This window comes from Balaenoptera physalus (assembly GCF_965194825.1).
Source record: "Balaenoptera physalus genome assembly, chromosome: 18".
Taxonomy (NCBI): domain Eukaryota; kingdom Metazoa; phylum Chordata; class Mammalia; order Artiodactyla; family Balaenopteridae; genus Balaenoptera; species Balaenoptera physalus.
In genome coordinates this window covers 72,812,062-72,825,697 of record NC_138899.1, presented here as the reverse complement: position 1 = coordinate 72,825,697, position 13,636 = coordinate 72,812,062, and the positions used below count along the sequence as shown (strand labels likewise).

The 13,636-nt window shown below is 37.7% G+C and overlaps 1 protein-coding gene and 1 long non-coding RNA gene across 5 annotated transcripts in view; one reads left to right on the top strand and one right to left on the bottom strand.

Moving 5' to 3' along the window:
* The window catches only part of BRCA2 (BRCA2 DNA repair associated), a 53,879-nt gene extending 41,137 nt beyond the window's left edge, over window positions 1-12,742 (top strand). For 3 of the 4 annotated variants that reach the window (XM_082435467.1, XM_082435468.1, XM_082435466.1), the window contains 6 exons: window positions 2,490-2,688; window positions 2,921-3,084; window positions 3,176-3,314; window positions 8,087-8,331; window positions 10,415-10,561; window positions 11,459-12,742. In XM_082435467.1, coding sequence (XP_082291593.1) covers window positions 2,490-2,688; window positions 2,921-3,084; window positions 3,176-3,314; window positions 8,087-8,331; window positions 10,415-10,561; window positions 11,459-12,100 — 1,536 coding nt within the window. In that variant the 3' untranslated portion in view covers window positions 12,101-12,742. Of the gene's footprint in view, window positions 1-2,489; window positions 2,689-2,920; window positions 3,085-3,175; window positions 3,315-8,086; window positions 8,332-10,414; window positions 10,562-11,458 lie in introns of those variants that run through there. The other variant, XM_082435469.1, reaches the window with a different exon arrangement.
* On the bottom strand, window positions 2,529-8,118 carry LOC309647894. The gene is made up of 3 exons (XR_014256373.1): window positions 6,772-8,118; window positions 3,083-3,296; window positions 2,529-2,662 (listed from the first exon to the last, which is right to left on the bottom strand). It is a non-coding gene; the product is annotated as an uncharacterized lncRNA (long non-coding RNA).
* Window positions 12,743-13,636: the final 894 nt, after the last annotated feature.

Genomic DNA, 13,636 nt, shown 5'->3' with positions numbered 1-13,636 from the left:
CAGTGAGGCTAATCTTCATCCTTCAATGTGGAAAGCTATAGTCACTCATCTGGCCATTACAGGAAGCACTGTGTTGAAATGCTGTGTTTCTCCAAGGGATGTGTACCTCAGTGATGGGGTCCTCAGTGATGTACCAAACCAGGGTGCTACATTTCTACTTCTGTACCAAATAGAGGATGAGAGGGGTAAATAATTTATGTATTAAATATGGTTTAAAATGCAGGCAAAACTTGCTTATTTTTAAGATAAAACAAGTACCTTCAGGGCACTGTCTCAGTTTCCATGTTCTCAGCTCTTTCTCAGATCCTACCTAGAGTTTATTTCATAATCCTCTACCTTAAGGATACTTAGGTGGAAAACTTTCAGAAGCATGAAAGTGTGTTACAAATAGCATAGGCTTTAGATCATGGCTCAACCATTTATTAGCTAAGCAAACTGGATATAAAAGAGCTATCAAATGGGCACAAAAGATGTTGTTTTAGGATCAAATTGGATAATGTATGTAAAGTGTACTGTTAGAAAGTTCTATGTAAATATTATTATTAGAATATCATTTCATACATTAAGGTAGGCTACTTCCTAAATTTTTAGACACCTGGGTATCTAATTAATGCAAATTCTAGGATTAGTTTGCTAAATAGGGAGGAGAGGGGAAATTTTAGGAAAACAGTTTATTGATTAATCTCCTTTATTTGATGACAATAAATGTTGTATATAACCTTAACTTTCTTAAATATTGGGACCTCAAAATAAACAATACTCTGCTTGGAGAGTGAGCAGTGCTATTCTGAACAGAATTCCCTTATATTCCCAAATGTTACAACTCAGATTCTCCCTGTGGGAAGTGAGTCTGATTTTCAAGCCTTGCTACAAGTCTGTAAGGCTTTATTATGCTCTCCTGAGAAATTATTTGCCTCTATCTCTTTGTGTTTGTTGAAGCTTATGAAGATAGTTTTAATTTCATCCATAAAATTTAACAAAATATTATTCTGGTTTCCTTTTATAAAATTTGCTTATAAGGAGAAAGGGGGCAGAATGAGAGTTAGAAGACTAAGTTCTAGACCTGGCTCTGCCCCTGTGTAGCTGGACAGGTGATTTCTCTCTCAGACCTCCTCTCTGCCATCTGCCAGGGGAAAGCCTGAGAGTAGCTTATCTCTAAGGTTCTAAGTTTATGTGATTCTATGAGATTCACTGAAAGGTATCATTATCATTCTCAGAGGGGAAAATTGCCATCAATTTCTAAAATACCCTGTTAAAAGGACTTGTTTTCAGTGACAATGTTTAGTATTGTGGGACTTCTGAAATCACATATTTTATTTTAATTCATGTTTAACCTAAACACTGCCTATTTAGGAAGACCTTTGTAGGGCACAGGGATTTCATAATCCCCCTTCTCAGTATAGATTAGGGTATTAACATGGGTAAGTCAGCAGCAGTCTAGTAGGTTATATGTCAGGATTACTATTTATTTTATTTTTGGTTTATTTTTTTTTTGTTAATACTGGGTGAGGTTCCCAGGAGGTTCAAACACCAATTTGCTAAATGATTGGGAGAGAAATGTAGAGGCAGAGATAAGTGCTTGTAGTACATATCTGTTTTAAATTGTATCTACTGTTCCAGAGAGTTAATGAAATTATACTACAGGGGGTACAGGGGGATAAGAATGAGGCCCCTTGAGCCAACCCCTGCCTATATGCCTCTGCAAATTATTTATTCTGTCTGTACCTCAGTTTCATCATCTACCACATGGAAACAGGGATAGTACCTACCTCATAGGATTATTGTAATGATTAAATGAATTAATACATTACCCACACATAGATCTATTTCTCAAATATAATAGGCATTCAGATGTTAACCATTTATAATGTCAGTGTTGATGATTATGATTATTAGAGTATATTTATAAGTAGGGGTTGTTTTGGCCCTACGTAAATTTTTCTTATTCATTCATTCATTCATTCATTTATGGCTGCGTTGGGTTTTCGTTGTGGTGTGCAGGCTTCTTATTGCGGAGCACGGGCTCTAGGCATGAGGGCTTCAGTAGTTGTGGCACACGAACTCAGTAGTTTTGGCACATGGGCTCAATAGTTGTGGCTCATGGGTTCTAGAGCACAGGCTCAGTAGTTGTGGCGCACGGGCTTAGTTGCTCTGCGGCATGTGGGATCTTCCTGGACCAGGGCTCGAACCCATGTCCCCTGCATTGGCAGGCGGATTCTTAACCACTGCGCCACCAGGGAAGCCCTGCCCTAGGTAAATTTGTCACAAAGATCAGTAAACTGTTTAAGTCACTTGAAAATATTTGTTATGTGATAAGCTGAGTACATTAATCTCAATTTTTATATTGTCACATCCTTAAAGTGAACTAAATTCTGTTGTATTTTGACCCCATTTAAAGAGATTCATTTACAATAGATGAGGTGGTTTGTTTCTGTTTTGTTTGCTTTTTATTCCAAAATCATCTGCCTCAATATACTAAATGGCCACAGGGTTATTTTAGTGAAGAGCAGTTAAGAGCCTTGAATAATCACAGACAGATGTTGAATGATAAGAAGCAAGCCCAGATCCATGTGGAACTCAGGAAGGCTATGGAGTCTGCTGAGCAAGGGGAACAGATTTTACCAAGAGACGTTACACCTGTGTGGAAGCTGCGTATCATGAGCTGTAAGAGAAAGGAAAAAGATTCAGGTCAGTATGTAAAGTTTTTGTTTTTATCAATTTTAAGTTTAAAAAATTATTATCTTATTAATAAAATGATTTCAAATGGTAGATAAAATGTTAAGAGGAGCAAAAATGGGCTGCCAGTACCCACAAAGTGATAACATAACCCTTAGATCTTCATTGTCCTCAGTATTTATTTTTAAACAAGACTCTCGATGATTATCATTTCTTACATTGTGTCTTTTTCCTCTTTCTCTAGTTGTGTTGAGTATCTGGCGTCCATCATCAGATTTATATTCTCTCTTAACAGAGGGAAAGAGATACAGAATCTATCATCTTGCAGCATCAAAATCTAAAAGTAAATCTGAAAGAGCTAACATACAGTTAACAGCAACAAAAAAAACGCAGTATCAACAACTACCGGTATAAACTTTTCATCATGATTTTTCAATTTTGATAGATGTGTATTTGTTTATTGAATATATGTATACTGATATATTTTTTTTTCTTGTAGTCTTCAGATGAAATCTTATTACAAGTTTATCAGCCAAGGGAGCCGCTTCACTTCAACAAATTATTGGATCCAGACTTCCAGCCACTTTGTTCTGAGGTGGACCTAATAGGATTTGTAGTTTCTGTTGTGAAAAAAATAGGTAATACACAGTGTATTTAATGGTAGCTTTTTATTGATGCTTTTGAAAAACATTATATTTTAAAATTTGTCTTCCTTATGATTCATTGGAGCTACTAATCGGCAAGTTTGGTAACTAGTGATTTGAAAGTAGGGTTTTTTAACCTTGATTCTTAATGAAAAGCAATTCTACAATATTACAAGGAAACAACTTACATCCCATTCTGTGCTACTTAATTTTAAAGAAATTGCTAGAAACTGTTTTGCATATTAGTGATTACTAAACAAATAATTATAATCTTCTGCAGTTCACTGAACTATCTATCAAGCCTTCACCTCCTACTTCAGTCTTTACCACTCTCCAACATACTAGCCAAATTCATTTATATTTTATTCCTTCAGTATGACATTGCTCGTTCCTCCTTCCATACCTTGATTCCATAGATTTTATCTGAAAGCAAGTGTAAAGGCCCAACTATGTCTCAACTTCAGCACAAAAGCCTTCCATTTATTGATTATTTTGTGCCAGGCCCCCTCAGCACTTGGTTTCACCACTCTCACCTCCCAGAACGCTGTCCCTCATCCCCCTTCAGCTGTATTGACACCTTCCTTGCTATTCTTGAGCCCACTTTCATCACAGAGCCTTTACACTCACTGCTGCCTCTCCCAGAAACCCTTTTCCCCAGGTGGCCACATAGCTGGCCCCCTTGGCTCCTTAAAGTCTCTGGTCAAATGCAACCTCGTAAGAAGCCTTTCCCTGAACACCCTTTGTAAAAGAGCTGTACTTTCTCTGCTCCCAGCCTAGCACTTTTACCCCTTTACTCTGCTTTATTTTTCTCCATAGCACCCGCCAGCACTAACAATACATATTTATGGGGTTTTTTGTCTCCCTCCTCCGGAATGTTAGCTCTCTAAGGGCAGAGACTTTGCTACTGCTGTATCCTCAGCTCTTAAAACAGTCCCTGGTTCAGGGTAGGGTCTCAGGTTGGTGGATTCCTTGTTTATCAACTGCCCTGTCACAGTTTCTCCCTTCCTCAGTTCTTTAGCTAAGGTTTATTGTCAATGTTTTTTTCAAGAAGGTTTCAAATGTGCCATATTCCATGAGTTCCTCATATGTTTGCAATGTGAACCTGTTGCTCTAATTCTGAGACTGTATTTTGGCAGGCATAATAATATGGGTTCTTGCTTCTTTCTTCCCTCAGAACTTTGTAGAAATTGCTGTTTTGACATTGAACAGTCTGGGACTGGCCTAATTTTTCCCCCATTTAGGTGATTGTCTTTTTATGTCTAGATGTCTGAAGAGTATGTTTTGAAGTCCAAAAGTTTAAGCTATGTCTTAGTATAAGCAGTCTGCATACAGTTCTCCTGGAACACAGATGCCTTTTTAATCTGCAGATTCAGTGCTTTCTTTATACTAGAGAAATTCTGTAGTATCTTTGAATAAATCTATTTCATTTATTTGGATTTCTACTTCAGGGACAGCAGTTAGTCTTATGTTGGATTATGCTTCATTCACCATGATTATATCCAGCCTTTATGTCAGTAATATTATTTTCTACAATATATTGATATGTTTTATTCCTTGCTATTTGTAATGCATGCATTTGTCCCATTATGATAGTATACTGGTGTCCTCAGTTTATTTCTCTGGCCCTGCAGTCTCCTTTTTATCTTATCGGGCTATTTTTCATCCCATATGCATATCCAAGCTTTTATTTTATTGAGTATATGTTCCTATTAAGTTCAACAGCATGAATCAGTTTTGAGGACTTCAGAAATTTTCTTCTGTTCTTCTAGTTTTGTTTACTTTATGGGATGTGCTCTTTGTCTTTTGCTATGCTCTTTTCTCCTTTTTGTTTAACATGTTTTTGTTTAGTTGTGCTTTAGTGCTTTGTGGGGTCTTCTTTGACTGTAGTATGTTAATATGCTACGTGGATTTTGTAGCATTTTATTTCATCTTGGTCATGCTTGGGTGACTCCACTCGTTATATTATTGTTATAGAGGGTGGGTAACTTTTATTCAATTCAATCAGTATTTACTGAACGCCTTTTATGTGCCAGGCACAGTTCTAAATGCTAAGTACACAGCAATGAACAAAACAGACAAGTATCCCTGTCCTCATGGAGCTTACATTATAGTCGAGGAGGGAGATCACAAACAAAATAAGTAGCACGTATAGTTTTCTTAGTATGGTGAAGGAAGAAAATTAAGTCAGGAGTGACAGGTGGGATCAGGGGGAAGGGGAGAGGAATGTAGCTTTAGACAGGGAAGTGAGGAAAGAGCTCACTGCAGAGTTGACATCTGAATGAGTTGAAGGACTAGAGGAGAGAGGCATGTGGACATCTGGGGGAGGAACATTCCAGGCAGGAGGAATGGCAATTACAAAGGTCATGTTACAGGAGGATCCTCCCTGGTTCCTTTAAGTATTAGCAGAGGCCAGGGAGTGAGCAGTAACAGCTGGGAGGAGGGAGTGAAGGACCAGGCAATGGCGTGGTCCTTGCATGGACTCTTTTTCTCTGAAGGTTTCAAGTAGAGGCGTTGACACCACCTGACGAGGTTTTCACAGGATCACTCAGGCTGCTATACTGAGAATAGACTGTAGGGGGTGTGAGACGCCAAACAGGGAAATCAGCTGGAGGCTATTGTAGAAATTTAGGCAATTGAGAATAGTTTGGAGCAAACAAAAGCAATGGGAGTGTCCAGAAATAGTCAGACTGTGGTTGTATTTTGAAGGTAGAGGGACAGTGTGGATGAAGAGAGGAATCGAGGAGTGAGGGCCGAGGTTTTGGTCTGAGCAGCTGGACAAATGGAGTTGCCATTTCCTGAGGGGGGTGACCAAGAGAAAAACAGGTGTGCAGGGAAAGTCAGGAGCTCAGTTTTGGACAGTTAAGTTTTAGTTGCTTAATCTACTTAGAGATTTCTACTTGACAGCTGGATATAGTTCTAAGGGAATGGACTGGGCTGAAGATATAAGTTGGGAAGTCATCAATATACAGGTGATGATTAAAGTCATGAGACTGGATGAGGTCGCTGGATGTGGGAGTAGATAGAGAAGAGAGCCAGGGCCCGACTCAGGCCCGTCAGAAGGTATTTGATAGCAAAGAGAGTGGGTGAGGCTAAGCAGGGAGGGGTCGGAGATGGTGTCCAGAGAGGCAATGTGCAAAGCTCTCTGGAGACTGAGTCCAGGGAGTGCAGGATGAACTGGGAGCCTGGGCTTCTTGTGGAGACAGACATGAGATTAGTTCTCATGGTCCCACAGCAGACTGTGGTGTAGAGATGAGGTGCACGGGAGAAACTTGCCAGCATCACATTGCAGTTCTTGACTCTTTTTCTCTGCTGTACTCAAGACCAATTTTCCCCCTCTTAGTTACTGTATGAGGGCTGGGTATTTCAGTTCCTATCTGCTATATATTCCATATCCCTGGAAGATATTATCTCTGTTCTAGATCATTTTCCCTAGCTCAGTGAGTAACCTCACCTATTAATTTGCTGAACCATAAACCAGGTGGCTTAAACAACATACTGGCTCACAGTTCTGAAGGCTTGAAGTCCAAAATCAAGATACTGGCAGGTTCGGTTCATTCTGAAGGCTGTGAGAGAGAATCTGTCCAATGCCTCACTCATAGCTTCTGATGGTTTGCTGGCAATCTTTGGCCTTCCTTGGCTTGTAGATGCATCACCCCAGTCTCTGCCTTCATCTTCACATGGCACTCTCCCTGTGTGCCTGTCTGTGTCCAAATTTCCCCTTTTTATAAGGACATTGGATTAGGATGTACTGAAATGACCTCAACTTGATTTTTGTCAGCAAATACTATGTTTGCAAATAAGGTCCCATTCACAGGTTAGGACTTCAACGTGTTTTACAGGACACAATTCAACCCATAACACAACTGTTATCCTGTCAGTCAATCCTGATCACCTGTTTTACACCATCGCCATTTTCATTATTTCTGATCAGAAGAGGAAAAAGTAAGGATACCCATTCTATTTGCTTTTCTTCAGATTTAAGGATAACAGAATTCTTAAAATGTGTGTCATCTCCCCAGTATGGGGAAGGAGGCTAGAAGCTGAGCCCTCCTGTGCTTGGTTCTGTCCACAATCTTGTTTTTTTCCTTCATCACCAACTTTTAAATTTTATATCAGGATATTCCTTATTTGTATGTTTTTCGTGGACATTTCTTTCTTTTTTAATTTATTTTGATGTCAAGTATGAGAGAAAGAAATTTCTATCAGAAAGTTTCAAAGCCTGAAATACCAGTTCTCCAATACCCAAATCTAATGTTTCCTAGCTTAAAATCTTTGGTGGCTCCCTGGCCCTTAGAAAATGAAACCAAAACTCCTTCAGATGCCTGAAAAAACCTTCAACTTCCTGCCTTAAACCGCCACCCCACATACCTCAGTTAAACTGTAGTTTCACATTCTTGACCCACTAAAGCATTTAACATTCCTACCTTTAAAAATTCATTCACTTTGCTTAGAATGGCCTTTTCCTTCCCATCTTGATGAATTTCCCCTATTCATTATTCAGCTTACATGTTGCCTGCTTCCCCATGGCATCTGTAACAGAATGTGTTGTTATATTGCATTGAAATTTTAGCACCATAAGCAACAGGTTGTTTTGGAAATCCTGAGCTTTCTCTAAATTTAGTTATTTTGATTTGTTCTTAATATTAGCATACCAAAATTAATGGCCATATTTAGAGGTTCCTTGTGTTTTTAAATTTATCTAACATATATAAATGAAGTTCGATTTTTTGTTTTCTACTTTTTGGATTTTGTTTTTTCCATTTTAGGTCTTGCTCCTTTGGTCTATTTGTCAGATGAATGCCATAATTTATTGGCGATAAAGTTTTGGATAGATCTTAATGAAGACATTATTAAACCTCACATGTTAATTGCTGCAAGCAACCTCCAGTGGCGACCAGAGTCCAAATCAGGAATTCCTACTTTATTTGCTGGAGATTTTTCCATGTTTTCTGCCAGTCCAAAGGAGGGCCATTTTCAAGAAACGTTCCACAAAATGAAAAGTACTATTGAGGTAAAATTAGCTTTGAGCATTATCATGCATGTTGGCATTTTCCTATTTCAAGTCAAATGTCAAGGAAGTGGCAGCTTTTATGAAAATTGGATAGTTGACGTATAATGTAAGTTGAGACTTCATCATAATGTCAATTATTCGTGAACCTGAGGAGATGCTGAGTGACAGCCATCAGGGAGAAGAGAATGATTTGAAAGGAACTGAATTAGGAAAAGTTGTGAGAAGGATGTTCAGAGATATATAGACCGTGTAGGCAAACTGGAAATTGGTAACAAGAATTATATGAGTTACCCATGATTTACAGCACTTGGCAGTGTAATTAGTTAATAATATTTAGAATCCACATTTACATTTTAGGGACCTCCCTGACAGTCCAGTGGTTAAGACTCCATGCTTCCACTGCAGGAGGTGCAGGTTCAATCCCTGGTCAGGGAACTTAAGGTCCTGCATGCCACGCGGCATGGCCAGAAAAGAAATTTTGTTTAATTTACGTTTTAAACTCCATTATCTAATATTTTATACAGTTTATACCTGTTTTTTTTTTTTTTTTTTGGCTCTGTTGGGTCTTCGGTTCTGTGCAAGGGCTTTCTCTAGTTGCGGCAAGCGGGGACCACTCTTTATCGCGGTGCGCGGGCCTCTCACTCTTGTGGCCTCTTGTTGCGGAGCACAAGCTCCAGATGCGCAGGCTCAGTAGTTGTGGCTCACGGGCCCAGTTGCTCTGTGGCATGTGGGATCTTCCCAGACCAGGGCTCGAACCCGTGTCCCCTGCATTGGCAGGCGGATTCTCAACCACTGCGCCACCAGGGAAGCCCTATACCTGTTTTTGATTTGAAATAATACCAAATAGGAGAACAAAGTTTATTGAGTGCTTACTGTATGTCTGGCCTTGTTCTAAGCCTGTCAGTGGTCCTGAAAGTTCTTGGCACCAAGGACCGGTTTTGTGGAAGATCGCTTGCTCGCCTGCCACTCACCACCTGCTGTGCAGCCCGGTCCCTAACAGGCAGCAGACCAGTACCAGTCCGTGGTGGGGGGTTGGGGACCCCTGAAGTAGGGAACTGTTTTCCCATTTCATTGATGAGAAACAAGTTAAGTCACACAGCCAAACTGGTAGAACCAGGATTCATACTTAAGCCATCTGAATGCAGAGCCCAAACTATTAACTACTATGCAATGCTGCCTCCCAGTAAAATTTTGGATTTTATAAATTGCTAACTTTTAAAAAATCTACAGAAGATAAGCCTCTTCGTTCTGTAGTTTAATATTTGAAATGTGTTAGTCAAAATTCATATAAATAAAATTATATTTTAAAAGCATGAGAGTAGCTAGCTATATAAAGAAAGTTTGTATGTTTTACCTAGACTTGATGCATATTGTGAAGAATAACACCCTGATTTATCTGGTTTCTAAACTGGGGGTTACATTCATTATTTGGCTCACATGCAGAGTACCTATTGCTTACATCCCAGATTTTCTCTGACACCATTCAAGGGCAGTTCAGAGATGACTGTCATTTACGTATCATTTTGAAGTTTAACAAAATACTCTTATAAATTAGGTTAAACCATAACCAAATTGCTGGTATTTGACCATTTGTGACTTCTGAAACAACAGTTTCATGTGGTATGACCAAATGTTATTTCAGTTAATTCTTGGAACAGACATGAAGCAGTTCTCATTTTACTTCTAACCTAAGGAGTACTCTGTGAGATGTTAGATGATTTACGGCTGTCAGGTAGTAAATAAAACTGAGACTTGAGTCCCAAATTCAGTATCATGATAACTTGATTAAACCAGATGGTTGGGAAGCTCTCTTACATTTTTTTCTTTCCCTGACACACACACACACACACGCACACGGTTGGGAAGCTCTCTTACATTTATTTCCCTGACACACACACACACAGCCCCCCTCCTTCTCTCCCTCTAACAACTGACAGTTGCTATCAAATTTGGGGTGTCTCATCCTTTTTTTCTGGTCTGTGTTTTTTACTTATGCTTTTAAAGGTAACCATTTACCTTTTCTGAAAACATGAATGTGTAGGTTTGCATTTTACAAAATAGCTCTTCCAATTTATTTTCTTAGAATATCGATATATTTTGCAATGATGCAGAAAACAAGCTTATTCGTATACTTAATACAAATAATCCCAAGTGGTCCACCCCGACTAAAGACTATACTTCAGCACCACACACTGCTCAAACAGTCCTTGGTACAGGAAATAAGTTTCTGGTAAGTTAATCTAAATTTAAGGAATTTTATAAATATTATATAGAGGCAACAACATATTCTGATGTACACCTAGTAAACATCATAAAATGTAATTAAACTTAATTATTAAGTGTCATTAATTGTTAAGTGCCTCCTGTAGGTATAGGTTATCTGGAAATTTTATCTGGTTTATTGAAGCCAGAGTGTAACACTCTTTGGGGCAAATTTTATAAACAGGTGCTTTGAATTTTAGCATTCCAAGTACATTTGATTGAAGAAATTTTTTTTGCCTGTGTCTTTTTGCTTAGAGGACTAGTCTGTATAATTAGGGTTGTTTCTAAGTTCAATTTGATTTAACTCTTTAAATCACAATAAAAGCAAATCAAGCTAAAGTCTGTAATATTGGCTAAGGACTAATTCTTTAGCTAACACTTGCTAAGTTATGTATATTAACTCATTTAATCCTCACAACAACCCTCTGAGATAAAAATTATCTCCATTTTACGGATGAGGAAACTGTGACATACAGGACGGGGTTAAGCAACTGCCTCCAGTCACAAAACTAGAAAAGTAGGAACACAGGCAGTCTGTATTCTTAAAATGGTTTTTAAATGCTTATCTTTGTTTAACTTGTTAATAACAAAAAGGAAAAGATTAAAGCATAAGTTATGTCCCCTACCTCCTGTTTTGCTTTTAATCTTCATCTTTCTTTTCACGTCATTTTTATGTCCTCTTATGCAAAAATATTTCCTTCTGGAATAAGAATAATAATATGAATATCTCTTGAAATCATAGCCACTAGGAGAGTGAAAGTGATTGGCATTTGTGTGTTTAAATATTTTTTAATGAAAAGCTAATTTGATTTTGTTTTATGTATTGGGACATAATTATATAGGCTACTTAATTTTTTTTTATTAGATGTCTTCTCCCAGTAGTGAGATGAATTATCAAAGTCCGTTATCACTTTGTAAGCTAAAAGGGAAGTCTGTCTCCACACCTGCAGCAGCCCAAATGACTTCGAAGTCTTGTTGCAAAGGGGAGAAAGAGACTGATGACCCAAAAAACTGCAAAAAGAGAAGAGCCTTGGATTTCTTGAGCAGATTGCCTGTACCTCCACCTGTTAGTCCCATTTGTACATTTGTTTCTCCAGCTGCACAGAAGGCATTTCAGCCACCACGGAGTTGTGGCACCAAATATGAAACACCTATGAAGAAAAAAGAATTGAATTCTCCTCAGATGACTCCACTTAAAAAATGTAATGACATCTCTCTTTTGGAAGGTGATTCAATAGCTGATGAAGAACTTGCCCTGATAAATACCCAAGCCCTTTTGTCTGGTTCAGCAGGAGAAAATCAACTTACATCTATCAGTGAGTCCACTAGGACCGCTCCCACTAGTCCAAAAGATTATCTCAGACTGAAAAGGCCTTACACTGCATCTGTGATCAAAGAACAAGGGAATTCCCCAGCCAGGACTGAAGAACAGAAGACTAATATGCAGGACACAAGTACAATAAAAAATATATCCAAGAGACTGCAAAGGCGACAAAAACCAAAATGATGATAAATTAGGTATTGATACAACCTTTCCAGTTTGTAAAACATATACAATTTCAAACTCTACATCAGAATTTGCATAATGAGAAAAGAAAGGAAAAAGTTCAAAATTTATCTCTGTGCTTATACATCACAGCAATGCTCTTTGCCTGCTTCTATATTGGTATACTCTTATTTCAATTATATATCTTAAAACTGTGACTGTATATTAACTAATCAAGAAAAAAATCTTTAAATCTTTATGACTAGATTTGGTCACTATAAGTATTTTACAAACGAAGTAAACATACCTGTTTCTTTTAGATTGTGTCCTTATAATTAAAAGAAACTAGGTTTCTAAGTGCAGTTCTTTTGACTCATATAATTCCTCTTAGTTTAGTTCCTATTTTAGGTTTGTTTTTAAGAGGTAACCCACTATGAACCAGTTTTCCTTAATGCACATGTTGGTTCTAACACAGTTTTATCCTGATCAAAAACGTCAGGATGAGTAAGATATTACAGTGGTGTTTCTTTTGACCAATTCTTCATCCTTAAGTCAGTGTGACTACAAGAAAAATAGAACCCTCAATGTACTTCCCTTTTATGATTCCAATGTGATCTGTAAAATTAAATTATTTATTAAAAGTTCAAATACTTTAAATCTGAAGCAGATTTCATAGTGTTAATTTGTTTTTGTTTCTGATTTTTAACAAAATGATCGTCCGGACTGCAGCTTAAGAGAAAATCTTTCAAATTGGCACTGATTCTCCTTGCTTTATTTTTAGCCCTATCACAGGATTCAGCAGGTAGACCCTTTTAAACCTAGTTTTCTCTAACCACCAAAGGAGAAGAGAACCATTCAATTCATTTGTTCCTTTAATAGAAAAAAGAGAAAGCAGTTCCAACTAGAAGCTAATAGCATGGAGAATCAGGTCTTTTAATATGTCTTAAGTTTATATACAATATCATGTTTTTAAATCTTATTATAAACACATTTTAAAGCCAAGAATAAATCCTTTTAAAAAGCAATTTCCTCTCTTCCATAGCTGTGACCGGTGATTTTTCTCACTTCTGAAAATCATTAACATAATAGTCTATTCTACTATTCTTTCTAACTTAAGTGTTCTGCCAGTCTTATTAATGTGATTTTTGTTCATAAAAGAGTCTGGTCTTCACATCCTAATCATTTTCCCAGTGATCCATTCTAGAACAGGGAATAAAACAACTTGAGTCTCAGGTGAATTTAGCCTTTTTTCTTTTTTTTTTTTTGATTCTTGGAAAGATTTAAGCTATAACCGCCTTCATTCTTCATTACCATTTAGACTACCCATTATGGAGACATCTAATGCACACACTCCTTTTTATAAATTGTAAATAATAGAGCCAAGCTATATAAGCAAAATGTGAAGCTTGAGTATATGTGGATATTATCCCCCCAAAAGTGACAATTTAATGATTACAAAGTCAACAATGTATACTGCGTGATAAGGGGTAAATGGTGAAAGCAATTTGTGTTACTTATTCAACAATCAATCAGTCACTTAATGAGAGCCTCTTGTGT